This window comes from Branchiostoma belcheri, unplaced genomic scaffold, assembly GCF_001625305.1.
Source record: "Branchiostoma belcheri isolate BF01 breed outbred unplaced genomic scaffold, Haploidv18h27 scaffold7, whole genome shotgun sequence".
Taxonomy (NCBI): domain Eukaryota; kingdom Metazoa; phylum Chordata; class Leptocardii; order Amphioxiformes; family Branchiostomatidae; genus Branchiostoma; species Branchiostoma belcheri.
Genome location: NW_017804353.1, coordinates 407,120 through 423,312, shown reverse-complemented (window position 1 = coordinate 423,312; position 16,193 = coordinate 407,120). Strand labels below are relative to the sequence as shown.

The 16,193-nt window shown below is 38.8% G+C and overlaps 1 protein-coding gene across 3 annotated transcripts in view; it reads right to left on the bottom strand.

The window, feature by feature from the left end:
* Window positions 1-11,431: 11,431 nt before the first annotated feature.
* LOC109484703 (heparan sulfate 2-O-sulfotransferase 1-like) overlaps window positions 11,432-16,193 on the bottom strand; it is a 96,265-nt gene continuing 91,503 nt past the window's right edge. The window contains exons 7-9 of one of the 3 annotated variants that reach the window (XM_019788054.1): window positions 14,234-14,281; window positions 12,813-12,885; window positions 11,432-12,195 (exon numbers count right to left, since the gene is read on the bottom strand). In XM_019788054.1, coding sequence (XP_019643613.1) covers window positions 12,048-12,195; window positions 12,813-12,885; window positions 14,234-14,281 — 269 coding nt within the window. In that variant the 3' untranslated portion in view covers window positions 11,432-12,047. The remainder of the gene's footprint in view (window positions 12,196-12,812; window positions 12,886-14,233; window positions 14,282-16,193) is intronic. The other 2 variants (XM_019788056.1, XM_019788057.1) reach the window with 2 other exon arrangements.

The window sequence follows — 16,193 nt, the reverse complement described above, 5'->3', positions numbered from 1 at the left end:
GCCTTACACACATGCCCATCCCAACCCATACATGATAACATAACGTTCAGCTCACTTTTTGCACATCGGTATAACATTTGGAAAATGATTCATGCAGTCTTTTATTTTTAATATCAAACTTGTTTTTCTTGGGAGTGGAATATTAAACCAGACAGAACGTATGTTTAGTTACTTATTGTTGGAACAATATTAGCCCAACTTGGTTTTGCTCTTAATATTACCTGTCTATCAAACTTGTTTTTCTCGGGAGTGAAATATAATAACAGGCAGAACGTATGTTTATAGTTATCTATTGTTGGAACAATATTAGCTCCACTTTGTTGCCAATGTGCCCAGTGATATTTTGGGTTGAGGAACACAAATGACATCAAACGATTGATATCGCGATGCTTGCTTGACGGATCTTGTGGGTTCTGTTTATGTCTACGATTCTGAATGGTCATCAGTGGTGTGCCTGATCATGGAGGTAAAAAATCATTGTGATTTTTTACCTCCATGGTCTGATAGACCGTCCACAAAGCAACCAAACTCTCTCCTCTCCCTCTATTTCTCCGCCGTAGGTACACACATGCCCATCCCAGTACATAATATAACAACATAATCAGCTCATTTTTGCACATCGGTATGACATCTGGAAAATATTTAATGTAGTCTTTGATGTAGAGTGTTTATATTGCGATCGATATTCACCTGTCTATCAGAGTTGTTTTTCTCGGGAGTAAAATATCATAACAAGAGAACCCAACCCTTCCCTCCAGTACCCCACGCCCTTCACCTAATGCACATGCTCATCCTGAACCTTAACTCTAAACATAACGTTCAGCTCATACTTTTTCTCAACACACGAAAGTTCGTGTCTGAATACAAAAAAAGGTGTGCTTTGGTCCACCTGTTCCACCATGCCATCCATGTACATGTGTATGTGGTGAATTGTAATAAATAAATAAATAAATAAATAAAAATAAATAGAGTAGCATCAGACCTCTGGGGTAAACAGTACAACTCAATGAATAGAACTATTCTCTCAAAATAACGTCTATTTTGTTTCCAGTCCTCCTGTGCATTCTTTAAGAACAGACGTTCCTGATTCCAAAGACATGACTGTTAGTGTTAGTAGACTTTCCTTTAGTTCAGACCAATCGAGATATTTCCATTGATGGAAAAGTGGCCAATAGATTTACATTTTGCTGATCATCCAAATACATTCTCTCCTTTCTGCGTCTAAATTCCGTCTACATCTGCATCTTCTAAGTAGCCTGCATATGGCTGCACTTTACAACGTGATGACGTCTTCCCCCTGCTTTCAATAATCTGTTTCTCAATTCTTCAATGATCTTCGTCGTCTTACAGTAATTTTCAGATCTTTTCCTCCCCTGTAAAAGTATTATCTGTCCCTTCTCTGCATGTTTGAACGAATGAAGCGACCTCTAATATAAACAAAACAAAACACGATCAAATATCGATTTTATTAAGTTGGTCGGTCGCACTGTCTTTTCTGCAACCGAACTTACAGTTTACTCGATCCATAAAAGAACATACATCCTTCATCCACCCTCCAATAATAATTGAAATTCCAGTTTTAAAATTAATATTATACCAGTTCTGTGGAACAGAATTATTGATTCATATCATGTATACCGAATCGAGCAGTAGAATCATACTTGCGTTGCATGGCTATTTCGCCTGTCTAAATAGCGCCCATAGCGGCCCCGGTCGGCCCTACAGTTGGCGCTCCACAGAAGGGGGTCATTAACCTCAGCCAGCGAGACATTGTTTATAAACACAGGATAGGACTGAGTTTTGCCCTCAGACTTCAAAACACAAAATCTGACGTTGAAATACCTTGAGCATCCGCAAGATGCCGCTGCTACATACATGTATAACGAAACGTTATGTATACTGAATGACATCATCAGTAGTTAGTATCCCCCTTGAAACTCGAACATTTGCAAAGGAAACATTACAGTGTTTTGCAATAGTATCATACTATGTGATCAGTTTGAATAACAACAGACGGCTGACTATATTTTGTACAAGCTTAAACGTTCATCTAATGATTCTCAATGTGCATGTAATCTGCATAAAAACACATTCAACCATTTTTGGTGTAACAGGTGTCTCAAGCACTTTAATCGCATGTACTACCTAATGCTGAGGTCACATTTCCAAACCAAAAAATCAACAATTTATATCATAAGCAAATAGTTCCCATTATTATTTTTTTCAACTTTTTGTGCTTTGTTGTCATTTATATCATACGTTTCGTTCCACAAGACTGCCCGTCCAGGCCCCAGTTTTGAAATGTAACCTCAGCATTAACAGTGCTGAAACAAATCCTTACCTAACCCTGTAACCGTTATGTCCAGATTATGGGTCCATATAGTTTGTGGGGGTGGGAGAGCGGCGGAGAGAAGAGTGAAGGTCAATAACCTGAACACTTTGTTTGAAAGACCGATTGCTGACAAAGGATTAGAGACACCGCAAGATCAGTATCTATAGCTATACTGTATCTGTATCTGTATAGCTGGTATAACCGCCCTTCGGTGTAACACACCAGCTTCTGTATCTGTATAGCCGGTATAACCGCCCTTCGGCATTACACACCAGCTTCTGTATCTGTATAGCCGGTATAACCGCCCTTCGGCATTACACACCAGCTTCTGTATCTGTATAGCCGGTATAACTGCCCTTCAGTGCAACACACCAGCTTCGCATGCACTTGGCGCAGCAGCAGCTGGCTACATTAAACCGAACGACTTGTTACACCCAACCCTTGAACATCTACATGTAACTCTTAATGCTGTTTAAAGCTATTTAGTGATAATGCCCCTACTATACTTGGTGATAGCAAATTCCACAACACACCAGCTTCGCAGGCACGCGGCGCGGCGGCAGCTGGCTACATTACACCGAACGACTTGATACACCTAACCCTTGAACATCTTTATACTCTAAACATTAAAAGCTATCTAGTGAAAATGTTCCTACTTTCTCGTGGCAGCGAGTTCCGCTCTACGATGGTGACAGGAAAAATGAGTAAGTTTGGCACCTTGAATCTAGCCGCCACATCAATTTAATTTCCCGTCATTGTTGTCAGAACCATTAGAGATCACTCGGCCAAATATTGACGCTTTCGAAATGTCAGGAAAAGATGCGTGTCTTTTGTTTCCAAGATCAGATTGAGAACAATACGTTTCTGTTGTATCAATGCGGTGGCTGGCTTTGACAAAGGTCTGCGTGTAGGCTCTCTGTTGTCACATGGGTTTGGCTTCAAACGTCTGAACTGGATTGAAAACATCAGATATTAATTCCATTATTTATTGCATTATAGACATAGTATTACAAGTTAGTATACAATATGCATGTATATTGAATTGGCTCACAAAGATGTGAAGGATTTTCTTTCAGAACTCTTTGAAGGCGAGAGAAATTTCGACATGACCCAACATGATTGTATCATACTATTATTGACTATCGTAGCATACTGGCAGATAAAATTTGATGCTGAAAAAGTACGGGCCGGCGCCTAGCGTTATGTCTATTTCAGGGGTCTTGATTGATCTATGGTGTATGACAAGGCTCACAGTTTACACCAAACATGTATCAAAGTTTTAGCCAAATGTCGGATCATCAGATCAAAGTGTTTTTGATAAGAAAATATGCAATTCATATATACTGAATTGACGCACAGATTTGTGAACTGTTTTCTGTGAGAATTCTTCGTAGAGACACAAATTTCGACATGACACAACATGATTGTGTCATACATTGTTCTATTGACTATCGCAGCAGATAAAATTTGATGCTGAAAAAGTACAGGCCTAGCTTATGTCTATTTCAGGGGTCTTGATTGATCTACATGTATGGTGTACGACAAGGCTTACTGTTTACATCAAACATGTATCAAAGTTTTAGCCAAATGTCGGATCAGCAGATAAAGAGTTCTTGATAAGCTACGTGCGTGCGCATATACGTCGCATTAAAGGCATTCCAGCCGACAAAAGGACTTAACACTACAGATGAGAAAATTGACAGTAAACAACTACACGGGCGTAAATAGCTTTATGTACTATTTTATAAACACGCTTATGTATGGGTGTCTTTGTGAAGGTGTAACCAACGTAACGTGGACCAATAAATGTATTATTCACCAGAAATGACGTAATCATAAAGTAGCCGGTTGTCATGGTAACGTAAGATTTCACCATGTGATTTGAAAATACAACAACGCTATTGGCTAAATTATTCGATACTTTATTTACCCTCCTACACATCTATAAAGTAAAATCAGACCGTGGAACATCACACAAATCCAGAGATCCCAGGGATCAAGAAAATACCCACGGTAGGTGCATGTACTGTGAGTGTGTATCTGTATCTGTATAGCCGGTATAACCTTCTTTCGGCGTAACACACCAGCTTCGCAGGCACGCGGCGCGGCGGCAGCTGGCTACACTACACCGATCGACTTGTTACACCTAACCCTTGAACATCTAACTCTAGACATTGTTTAAAGCTATCTAATGACAATGCCCCTACTGAACTTGGTGACGGCGAGTTCCAGGAAAGAACAAATTGCGTAAAGATTTAGTTTCCTTTCAGTAACAACTGTTGCTTTGCAAGTACATATTATATGTCAAGATAAAAATTCGACGTCAGTGTCTAGAAATGAGATATTTAAAAAATCTTTACTTAGTCTCATCTTCTGTTTTCAGATGGAAAAGAAATTTCTGTTGTTCGTTGTGCTTCTCTTTGTACCATTTGGGAAAGCGGAAGGTAATGAATGTCTTCTATGTTTGATTGATTGATTGATTGATTGATTTAATTTATTGAAATTGCAACAGTGCAATACACGCGGAACAGAGGCAGCTGTTGCTGGTGTTGTGTCCTGCACACAGAAACGAATACTGGACAGACAATACTCATTTTCACTTGAATCTAGTGGAGAAAGTCGTGTAAAGTGCCTTTCCCAAGGGCACAAGATCAGTGGCATGTCAGGTCTTGAGCCCTGGAAGATTAGCCTTTGGGCTAAAGGGCATCGAAATAAAGAGAAATAAATAAGGCCACACCTAGTAAATTTTATGGATGACGTCCTCGCGCACATTGATTTTGACCTGTTCCTCGAAAAAAAAACCCCAAGAAATTCCGCTTCCTGTAACTATGACCAAAGAGTCACGACAGTGCCGCAAATCGTTAGATTGACGTGAAACCCGTAACGCGAAATGGGTAAAGAGCACATGCTTTGTTTCTGCAGGCCTGCAAAAAATGTGAAAGAAACAGGACAGGACGACAACTGCTGTTCCACCTGATTTATTGCTGTTTTGATGATGAATAAAAGACTTCGTGCTTGTTAATCTGTGTCACCTCATTCAATTTGTGTCCTAACATTTGTCGTCTCTTAGTATAGTTCTAATCTAGGCATCTTGTCTTTTAGGGCTCTTCTTGTTTTTTTTTTCGCCCTCTCGCATTAGATATAGGGTCTCCAAAGGACGTCATCCATAAAATTTACTTGGTGTGGCCTAAGCTGAAATAAAATATTATGTTGCAGACTGTCCCGATGATTACGAGGAGATCGACGGAAGCTGCTACTACTTCGCCAAAGTGAGCAAAACATACGACGAAGCCATCTCCTCGTGTGAGGGCATGGACGGAGAGCTTCTCGAAGTTGACGATGACGCGACCAGGGCGATTATTAACGAATATGCCCCGCGCTGCGTGTATGTCATTTATTTCATTAGATGCACCAACAACTTGTATCTAACTGTTATCATCTATCTGGATTAAAAAAAACCAAGGAGCTTAAAACCTAGCTACGTTCTTGATTCAACCAATAGTATAATTGTTGATCCTACCTACAACTGTGTGTATCCTAATTTACAAGAATATGTGATAATCTGGCTCATTCTCAGTTTTAAGCCTGTTTTTGCAACATGAGTGTTCTTTTCCATGTAGGGGAAGACGGACCTTTACAGCATACATGTATATTCGATACATACATGTACACTATAAAAGTACCGATGTTGCAAATACAGTCGTAAAATGCCAAGAATGGGCCGGAACTGCTTGGCGATTATTGTGTTTTCTTGGTATTTCTTTATTTCTTTATTTGAATTTACCACATGCAAAAACAAGTGGAAGGGAGGACAAAACAGGTGTATCAACGCCTTTACAAGTTGTCCTCCCAAACCTGAAATGATAATACAAAATAATACGGAACCAAGTCAAACAATAAACATTAGACATTCGACATCAAAAATCAGTAGACATGAAATATACAATTCGGTAAAAGTTATACACAGAATTGATTATGTACAAAAATTATCAAATGTCATTATGTACAGATTAAAAAGCTAATTATGATATTTGTTCTTACTACATTTTTAAAAAATTCAAATTCATCTACTGAGTATTCATCCATGTGTTTCAGGTACTGGATCAGTCAGCTTTCTGAACTTGTGGACTACAACCAACCCAGGAAGTTAGGGCCATTGCTTTCAATATTTCAATTTTCTTTAATATTGTCTTTCTTTCCCATTTTTTAGTTGCACATATCTTTGAATCTTACCATTTGTTTTGCAGGAAAACATTCAAGTACATTTGCAAAGCACCTACAGGTTGGTAGACATTACTTGATTGTAATTTCATTTGAAGTGAACAAGGATTAAAATTTTCTTCCCTGTCCTCTGTTTTTCTAGACTCTACCAGGCTTCAGAAGTGGCTGGAAAGAGTAGGAACTGTCTAAGTAGACAAATAACATTTCAGGGGAGTTGGTCTACTAAAGGAGTACAGTTTGCCTGTTATCTATTTGGCCATCTACTCTTTCCAGTAGTCACCTCTGAAGCCTGGTAGAGGCTATTTATGCTGTATTTTTTTTTTGCCGTATTTTTACAAAATGTCTGGGAACCCAGTCTAGAAAATAAGTTTCTATGGCCTAAGGTCTTATTTCTTAAATCACTCTGCTGTATGATTCCCAAGCAGAGTAGGAAAGGTCTCCCATGCCCTTATGCAGAGCGTAGGGTGATGCCCATATCCATTTCTGTAGCCCTTGGGCGACACACAGTTGTGCAATGCACTACAGCAGGGGGCTGGTCCGCTGGTAGTGCTGTGTGTTTGACCTTCCCACACCCTTTCTCCTATGTGCTGAGTGCTAAGCAGAGAAAGAAGTGTGTACCATTTTTAAAGTCTTTGGTATGACCCGGCCGGGGTTTGAACTCACGACCTCCCGGTTACAAAGCGAGCACTCTACCAATTGAGCTATTGCACCGGTATTAGAGCAGAGTGAAGCAGTGAAATGGTATCTTTGATCTCTCCACAGGAGAGTATCCTCATCGCTGGCAGATCACTTAGGGATGGCCGGGACCGCCGTATTCCTCCAGACCGGCAACGCACAACTCTAGAACAGTCCCCCTGATGGCAAAAACGCTGCTGGGTCTGGTGCACCTGCAGTCAACGTTACTGTAAAATCTTGAAATGTTTTCAGGGTTTTATTTTATCCATTTTCATTGTGCTACTAAAGAATCGTTCTAACTGCAAAGTAACTTAATACAATTTACAAGACAGCAAAAACGCCTTGCTACTCCTACCACAAAAATAATGCAATAAATCTATACTCTGATTATTATAATCATCATATCATCATCATCAGGCAGGTGCTGCAATTATTAGAATACCCAGGCAGTTTAATAGCCTTAAGATATTTTAAGTTAAGTTTCTATAGCAGTGTGCCTTATACACTTTAATAAGTAGATAGAGGAAGAAGTTAGCAACAATCATGTGATATCAAGTCTCATACTAAGAGATGCTGTGAAAAGTGTAAAATTGAACATCAAAACAATGAGCAGACTGTAATGATAAAACATCATCTTGGAGTAATGTTGGCACACGGACATGACTTTTTAAGAAAAATTTCAATTATTTTAACACCTTTTCGCTAGTTCAGCACCAAGGACAGGTAAAATTTAAGTGAACAGTATCTAAATGGGGTGAATAGTAAATTGTTATAATACATATAAGTGATGGTTTATTCAACATTTATGGGTACTTTTGTTTTGTTTCGGTGCTTGCTTGCTGGGAGTGCGGTTCTGTCCTGAATAAAATATTCTTGACCAAGAGAAATGTGACTCCTGTCCTGTATCCAGAGTAATTGAAGGTGCTGCAGTTACACATCTTTCTGATAGGGGGCAGGAATTTGTTTTACTGTTCAGTGGTTTACACTAAAAGAAAGATTTTTCTTGATTTGCCCTTGCTTGGACGGTATGGCTTTCTGGGTTTGGAACCCAATTTCATGTTACAGATCGAAAAACGTTGTAAAGCACACAAATCTACAGTTTAAGAACACCAACAGGTACAATGTAGGCTGGGATTTGAACCAACGACCATGTGGTCCAATGTTGGGTGCTTAAAAAATAAGCAACAGCAAGGGTACATGAATGAAAACACACACACCACACAAACGCGCGTGCACACTCACACCCACACCCACACACACGCACACACACACACACACACACACACACACAAAAGGACAAAATTTCATTGCACCAAAGCCATTTTCCTCAAACAAACAGATATTGTAATGGACTAATCAGATCAAATACAGAGTACAAGCAAACAAGTGATTATAAAAAACATTTTTTATTTACAACAGGCAAAGACATTGTCAATATCCATTGAAACAAAATACACCGTAAAATTTATCCATATTTCCATACACCTTTGTAACAACGGAACATTTAAATATCTTTTGCAGGAATGGAAGATACCGTGTGTATAATGATAGAATTCGGGACATCTGAATACTTCTACTAAAACAGGTCCGAAAAAGCACCTTTATGCCACAGCTATTTCTTCAGTTCTCAGATAGTTTGAAACTAAATATAATGCCACACCAATTTAATTTGTTGGTTCTTGGATTTTCTCAGAGAAAATATGAAGCAACAGGGCAAAAAAAACCCAGGTCTAGGCATCCTATTATAGCCCCAAATGCTAGGATAGGAGCCATGAAGTCAACACAAAAGGCTGGGTTAATATTTAAACAATGAATTTTGAACTTCTAATCAAACCACTGCATTGATAGATGGAAAAACTGTGACAAGTAGGAAGAAAAGGACTGTTTTCTACTTTTCAGGGCAAAATATGAGCATTTTGCAGTTGATTCTTAATTTTTTTTTTTTGCAAATCAGAAAAAAATGAAGAGGCAAATTCAATAACCAACAAATTAGATTAGTGTGGCCTAAAGCAGGCAGAGGACATAATAAAACAGGAGACTGGGAGAAAAAATTCACCCCAGGAAATAACTGAGCAGCAAGTTCTTAACTTGTGACTCTGACTCTCTAGATTTAGCATTTTGTAATCTGAGGACTGGCAAATTTACTCAGTGTGGCCTTACCACTAAATTTAAACATGTTTATACTTGCTTATTACATGCTAAAATATACAAGCTACATTCTCGTAAATCTACGCATCTTTTGACATATAATCGGTCTTGCAAACATAGTAAAGATTTTAAAAAGTTTGAAAATGAAATTCAAACTTAAGCACTCTACTGGTGCTTTGAGTTTGAAATTTGGGAAGTTTAGCTTGTGACATAGTCAACTGTTCAGTCTGTGTTTCTCAAAAACGCTTTGAATCTTGTTTATAATTGCAACATTTTTTAATTTCAAGTTGCAATTCAAATCAAGCTGTTATTATCATTGGAAAAGCACTTTAAAAAAATGGCAAGTCTCTAAGGAAGGGACTTATATTTCATAGAACATAACTGTTACATTGATCAAAATTTTTCAGCTTACAATGTACATGTATGGTACACTTACAGTAGCATTTGGTTAGGGAGGGGGGAACCTAATATGCAAAAGGTTCCTCTGAATGATATGCACTTCACCTAGTTAGAAATTTCCCTGCTGTTAAAAAAAAAGAATTCTTTAATAGAGGGTCATCGAGGGTTAAAAATGGCAAATCAGAAAGATGACATGTCAAAACTAACCACCTGAGAAAATCACATGACCTGAATCGACCAATGGGTCTTCAGATACCAGAGACAGAAGATTAGGGAAAGCACTTAATATACTGACTAATTCATCTTTTAGTCCCTGTTGTTTATTATGATAAGTACATAATTAAATGAGCCAGAACTAGAGTCAAATTTCTGTTTAGAAAATAGAGAGATTTTGGTATCTCTAAAAGTGTGAAGTTGTAATAACATAGTCTATTGTAGCACGTCAGCAGAACGTACTGCACCTATGCGAAACCTGTAATGTATTGTGCATTGCACTTCGGCAGAACGTATCATATAAGATTGTATCTGCGTATATAAGGTTAATATCTCGACTATAGTTTCCAAATGTTGTGTTGGAAATGATATCTTCTGCAACAGGTAAAATTCTGATGCAACATTCACCGAAAATCCAATGAAAAATGTGAAAAATCAGGGTTTCGCGCAGGCGCAGTACATTCTGACAATGTTCTTTCTATTGTTGGTTACAAGTTTATCATATTTGGTAACTTGGTTACACACAAACACCAATTTCCCCAGGATAACAATGAAATCACCTTTAAAATTTGACTCGTCAAATAATTGTACAATCATGGCACTGGAGGGAGCACTTTTATACAGTGCAAGGTTCACCCTGCTAGAGAATGCAAGCTGCAGTTTGCACGTAAAAAGATAGAGGTCCTTCTTTCCACTGACGCACGGCCTATATAATTTCACAGTTTCAGATATCGTCACACATAACAGCACTGACAATGTTTCAAAGCTACATTCTGCCACACAAGAATGATCAGAATTCAACCTAAATATCTGGCGGTCTCACTTGGCATATAAAATATCAATAAGAACATTTCACTGACAACATAAACTTAATAAATTGGTGGGTATCATAGTCAAATCTTGTAGTGTCCATTTTCTATTTCAAGAATTTCTGGTATAAAGCTTTATCATGTACACATGTACTTGTTTGTCAATGCTCTGAAAATCATAGTAATATTTGGTTTTGAAGGCAGTTTTGACATTTTCAACAAACAGTTGTATGAAGGCCTAAAAAATGTGGCAATGAGTTTGTACATTACAATGTACATTGTAAGAATGCATTTCAAAACTTATATCTGCACAGATGTCTACACTCAGGCAAGTCATGTATGCTTCTTGTCAAAGGCAAGTAGACTTTCTGATATACTCACAATCCAGTTGTTCCAACATATAACAAAAACATGTATACCATGTACAATGTATATACATAGAGTTACATATACATGTACATCATATTACAAGCTACAGGTATGTGGCAATATCATTAGTTGACAAACTTACCTACTATAAAGCAGCTAAAAATCATATTCAATGTTTGGCCAAAATAGAAGTCGGTATAATGTTACATGTAGATCATTGTTGCATAACCAACTACTAGTACATGTATCTTAAAGCATAAGAACAATGTCAAAAAACATGCCTTCATCGAGAAGTAACATGCAAAAAATAGTTAAAACTCCCTGTCAAAGGTTTCACATATGAATTGCAATATTTCACACAAAAATATGTATACCTTGTCACTTTTTTTAATATGTTACTTTTCTAAAGCTAAAAAAACTGTGACTCTTAGTACAAAACTACACTTATACATGAATGCAACATATTCACTTAGTACGGTACAGTTAGTGTGAATGGTTGATATCTTGCCCCCCTCCTTCAAATACGAAAGATGTAAACGACAATATTGCGGTCTTGTTGTATCAGGATTCATCTTTAGTTGAATGATTTTTTTGCAGTGAAATTGCAGAGTTGTGATCATCACCATTAAACATTTACAAACAGATGCCTAACTCTAAAGTTAGCGAAGTCATCAGGCTAGGACTGACTACATTCATGATTAAAGTTTTCCTTAATCACTCGAAACAAAGCAAAGTAAAACTTTAAACAAAAAAATAATAACTTTTCATACTCCTAGGATGGGCACTTGATGTAGAACAATACAAGACGAGTCTTATTTTGCTACAAGATGGCTACAAAATTAATCTCCTTTTCTTTAACCTGTAATGCGGTTTAGCCTGTACTACCGTGGTCGAATCTTCTCGTAGAAAAACTGTGCTCCTAGCGGCGTTAGCTCGCCGTTGACCCGTCGTAACGATCTCCGAACGACGTGATGAAACTGGTTCAGCGCAAACTGGTAGAACTCGTTTTCCATCTGCCAAATCTGGGACCTGCGAGAGTAGTAATAGTGATTTTCGTGAATAGTTACATCAGGTTTGTAAGTCACTGAGTAAAGAGTCAGACTTTTCTTAACACACAACCAAGTGTTTTATTCAGCCGACGTTTCGGTGACCGTCTGTTACCTTCCTCAGTGCAATTATGACTGTTTCACATTGCTCTGCAGCATAGGTATACATTGTATGTGTGAATATGTAAATATTGTATGTTTTGGAATGCATCTATAGCAGCGACACCTGTGCTGCAGTGCAATGTGAACCAGTCATAATTGCCCTGAGAAAGGTGACAGACGGTCACCGAAATGTCAGCAGAATAAAAGACTTGGTTGTGTAAAAATAGTCTCTTTACGCAGTAGTAGTAATATGTTTATTCATAAATATTGTATGTATGTTTGCGGTTGGAAAACCAATATGAAATAAAGCACAGAACAAATTCGGCCTTGCAGTAAGAACTGAATTGTGCCAAAGTTTACAATCAACATATTCAGTAAAATCAACACGGCAGGCTATATAGTACATTTTTGTATGTAGGTAGGCTATCATAGTACATTTAAATACATGTACAAGTTACGTTCAACAATGTCGACATGCATGGTTAACAATAATCATACCTCTGGATTTTTCTGACAGTCTCTTTCGAAGGCTCCTGTTTGTTGGACGTTTTTCTCAGATGGGACTTGCCGCCTGAGCAGAGGAAACAGTAAAGACACATTGTCTCATACGCAGGTTTTCATTGGTTGTTGTCGATAAAACACCCACAAACCGACCAATCAACGGAGCCGATAGAAATTGGTGCAAACATGTCAGAGGGGTGGAGGTCACCATTGTCCCTTGGGAATCTAGTATCGATAATAAACACACCTGGTACTGAGTTCGAAACGTGATGTTAGTAGTAAAAGACAAACAACAACGAAGAAAGTAGCACACACACACATATAGCAGTCACTAAGGCCACACCAATTTAATTTCTTGGTTAACGGATTTTTGTAGAAAAATAATGGAGCGGGTGGGCGAAAAAAAAATAAAAATAAAAATAGGCCTAGGCATCCTATTATGGCCCAAAATGGTACGATAGGAACCATGAAGTCAACACACCAGGATGGTTGAAAATTTAAACAATGAATTTTTAACTTTTAATGATACCATTGCATTGAAAGATGGAATAACTATAACAACTAGGATGAAAAGAACTGTTTTCAACTGTTCAGGGCAAAATATGAGCATTTTGCAGTTGATTCTGAATTTTTATTTTTATTTGTATATCAGAAAAAAATGAAGCGGGCGAATCCGTTAACCAAGAAATTAAATTGGTGTGGCCTAACTGAGCAGAACACAAAGCAAGAAGGGGTAAGTATAAGTCCTGGAAGAAATCCCACACTTTTCTACCAACCGGCAAAATCTGCAATAAAAGGTTTAACATACACAACCGCATGTGCCTTGAAGGAGCATGTTATTAAGTGACCAGGGAAGGGCTTTTGTTGTTAAGAAAATTCAAACAACGTAATACAAATAGGTTAGGCATAGAAAATGATAGCCCGTAGTGCAATTTTTAAGCCTCGAGTCCAGCCTTGTTAGCTTCAGTCCATTTCCAATAGTCAACAGGTAGCAACCATTGGAAGCACACCAAAGTACTAGACCAGACTGGACTCTGGGCTAGGCCAAACAATTCAGCCTGGGTGTTATATGCATCCTCTGTAGTTATTGCCACTGTCACTGGACACCACAGAAAGGAGCAGGTTGTAACTATGAAGGATGGCACCCAGGCTAACACAATTTGACTGGACTCTAGGCTAGTATAATTTAGCCTGGGTGCCATGCATCCTCCATAGTTATTGCAGGCTCCTTACTGTCGCTGGCTCACATGGTAGTCGGCGGTAACTACAGAGGATGGCACCAAGGCTAAGTACAATTTTGGTTACTCAAACATTAGCCACAACCCTGTCCTGACACCTAACAGTCTGCCCCCTTAGACAGCTGGAAAGTAGAGTTAGGGCTGCCAGATGGAGAAGAGAATTGAGGAAAAGAGCTGTACCGGTACCGGGCGGGCAGGGCGGTCGTCCAGGCAGCTCCTGGCAGTTACCTGGGCAGTGGGACACGAGGAGTTACTAGCACCAGGTGGACCAGCATGCAAGCTTCAGTAAGCACGTCGGCAGAACGTACTGCACCTGAGCAAAACCCGTAATGTATTGTGCATAGCACTTCGGCAGAATGTCTCATATAAGGTTGTATTCGCGTCTACATAAGGTTAACATCGCGTCTGTAGTTTAATATTATGTCGGAAAATATGTCTGTCCACAGGAAAAATTCTGATGCGACTTTGACCAAAAATCCAACAAAAACTGTGAAAAATGGGGGTTTCACACAGGCGCAGTATGTTCTGCTGACATGCTGCTTCAGTACAAACAAACAATTATTATAGACCGATGCTGGCTAACTACAGTCATTGTACAAATTCACAGTTTAACCAATAAAAGAAAAGTGATCTCGATCTATTTTCGCTCACCAAAGAGCTATTCTTCCACTGGTCGTGACAGAGAAGTCAGACGCAATGTACATGATTGTATAACGTTAGACCAATAAGAGAGTTTGACCAGTTTTTTGCATTACTACGTATACAAATTGGGCTAATGGCTACAAGATCAGTCTATTCTTTGAAAACATACAGTAATACACAATGTACATGTATGCAATGTACAGATACAGCACAGGTACAAATAGTTATGAATGATGACAAATATTGAAAGAAAACAATTAAGCCAGACAACCATGATGTTATGATTAGTAATTAAAGAATCCAGCACTGGCCTGAAAATATACCAATACATACATTTTGTAACATTAGGAAAACACTTTTGTAATTATCACATCTTAGACAAGTATCTATGTATAACCAGCAACACACAGCACCCAGCTGACTGGTTTATCCAGAGCTACATTAATTCCTATCCAGGTGACTGAACCTCGAAAAAACAGCAAGACTAAAAAAAACAGCGTGTCCCAGATTGCTGCCATTTGTCACCCTCCCCCCTCAGATGTATTGTCGGTAATTCCACCTTGGGTCGGGTCGAAATTGCCGGCGTTCGACACCGATGTGATTAGTCCTGCCCCTGCACCTGGGAAAACCTGCCCCCTCAAACTGATTAGGCAGAGGGAAAGGAATGCTGTGTTTCCTGTTTTGATCCCCAAAAATTAGGGTCGGTAGGTAACCTCCATAGCATGCCAAAAACTGGGGGTTTGGGGTCTTCAGGGTCTCTGGGATCTTTTATGTGCTATTTTCTGACTGTATATAGACAACATAGCCGGTCTGGTTGAATAATTACCCCGTTTTATCAGAAAACAGCCGAAGACCACCAAACCCCCAGTTCTATAAGCCTGCTACGGAGGCTAGTCCGTAGGTAGGGATGATCTTTTTTGTCTTTTTTCTTTTAGACTTCTTTTAGCTCCTTGCTTATACAGTGCAGAAAAAAGTAAAACTTGCATGAGGACACTTTGAGGATATTTTCAATGTCAATGTTGGAAAACTGATTGTACAATGTTTTATCACTCAGGTGTCTGATCATGGAGCTAGAAAAGGTCAATCAGCTCAAAAATTTATGTCCCTTGCAGAGATCCACACACACAAAAAAGACTAGGGTCGGCAGTTTTTTCTAGGGTTGGCCGGGAAACAGGAAACACAACATTTTTTTCCCTAGAAACATGCCCCCACAAACTGATAGCCAGAAAAGGTAAATCAGCTAAAAAAGATTTATATCCCTTTCAGAGGTCCACACACAAAAAAAGGCTAGGGTCGGCAGGTTTTTCTAGGGTTGGTTGAGAAACAGGAAACACAACATTTTTTTTCCCTAGAAATGTGCCCCCACAAACTGATAGCTAGAAAAGGTAAATTTGCTAAAAAAATTTATATCCCTTGCACATAAATTTATATCCACACACACACAAAAAGGCTAGGGTCGGCAGGTTTTTCTAGGGTCGGTCGGGAAACAGGAAACACG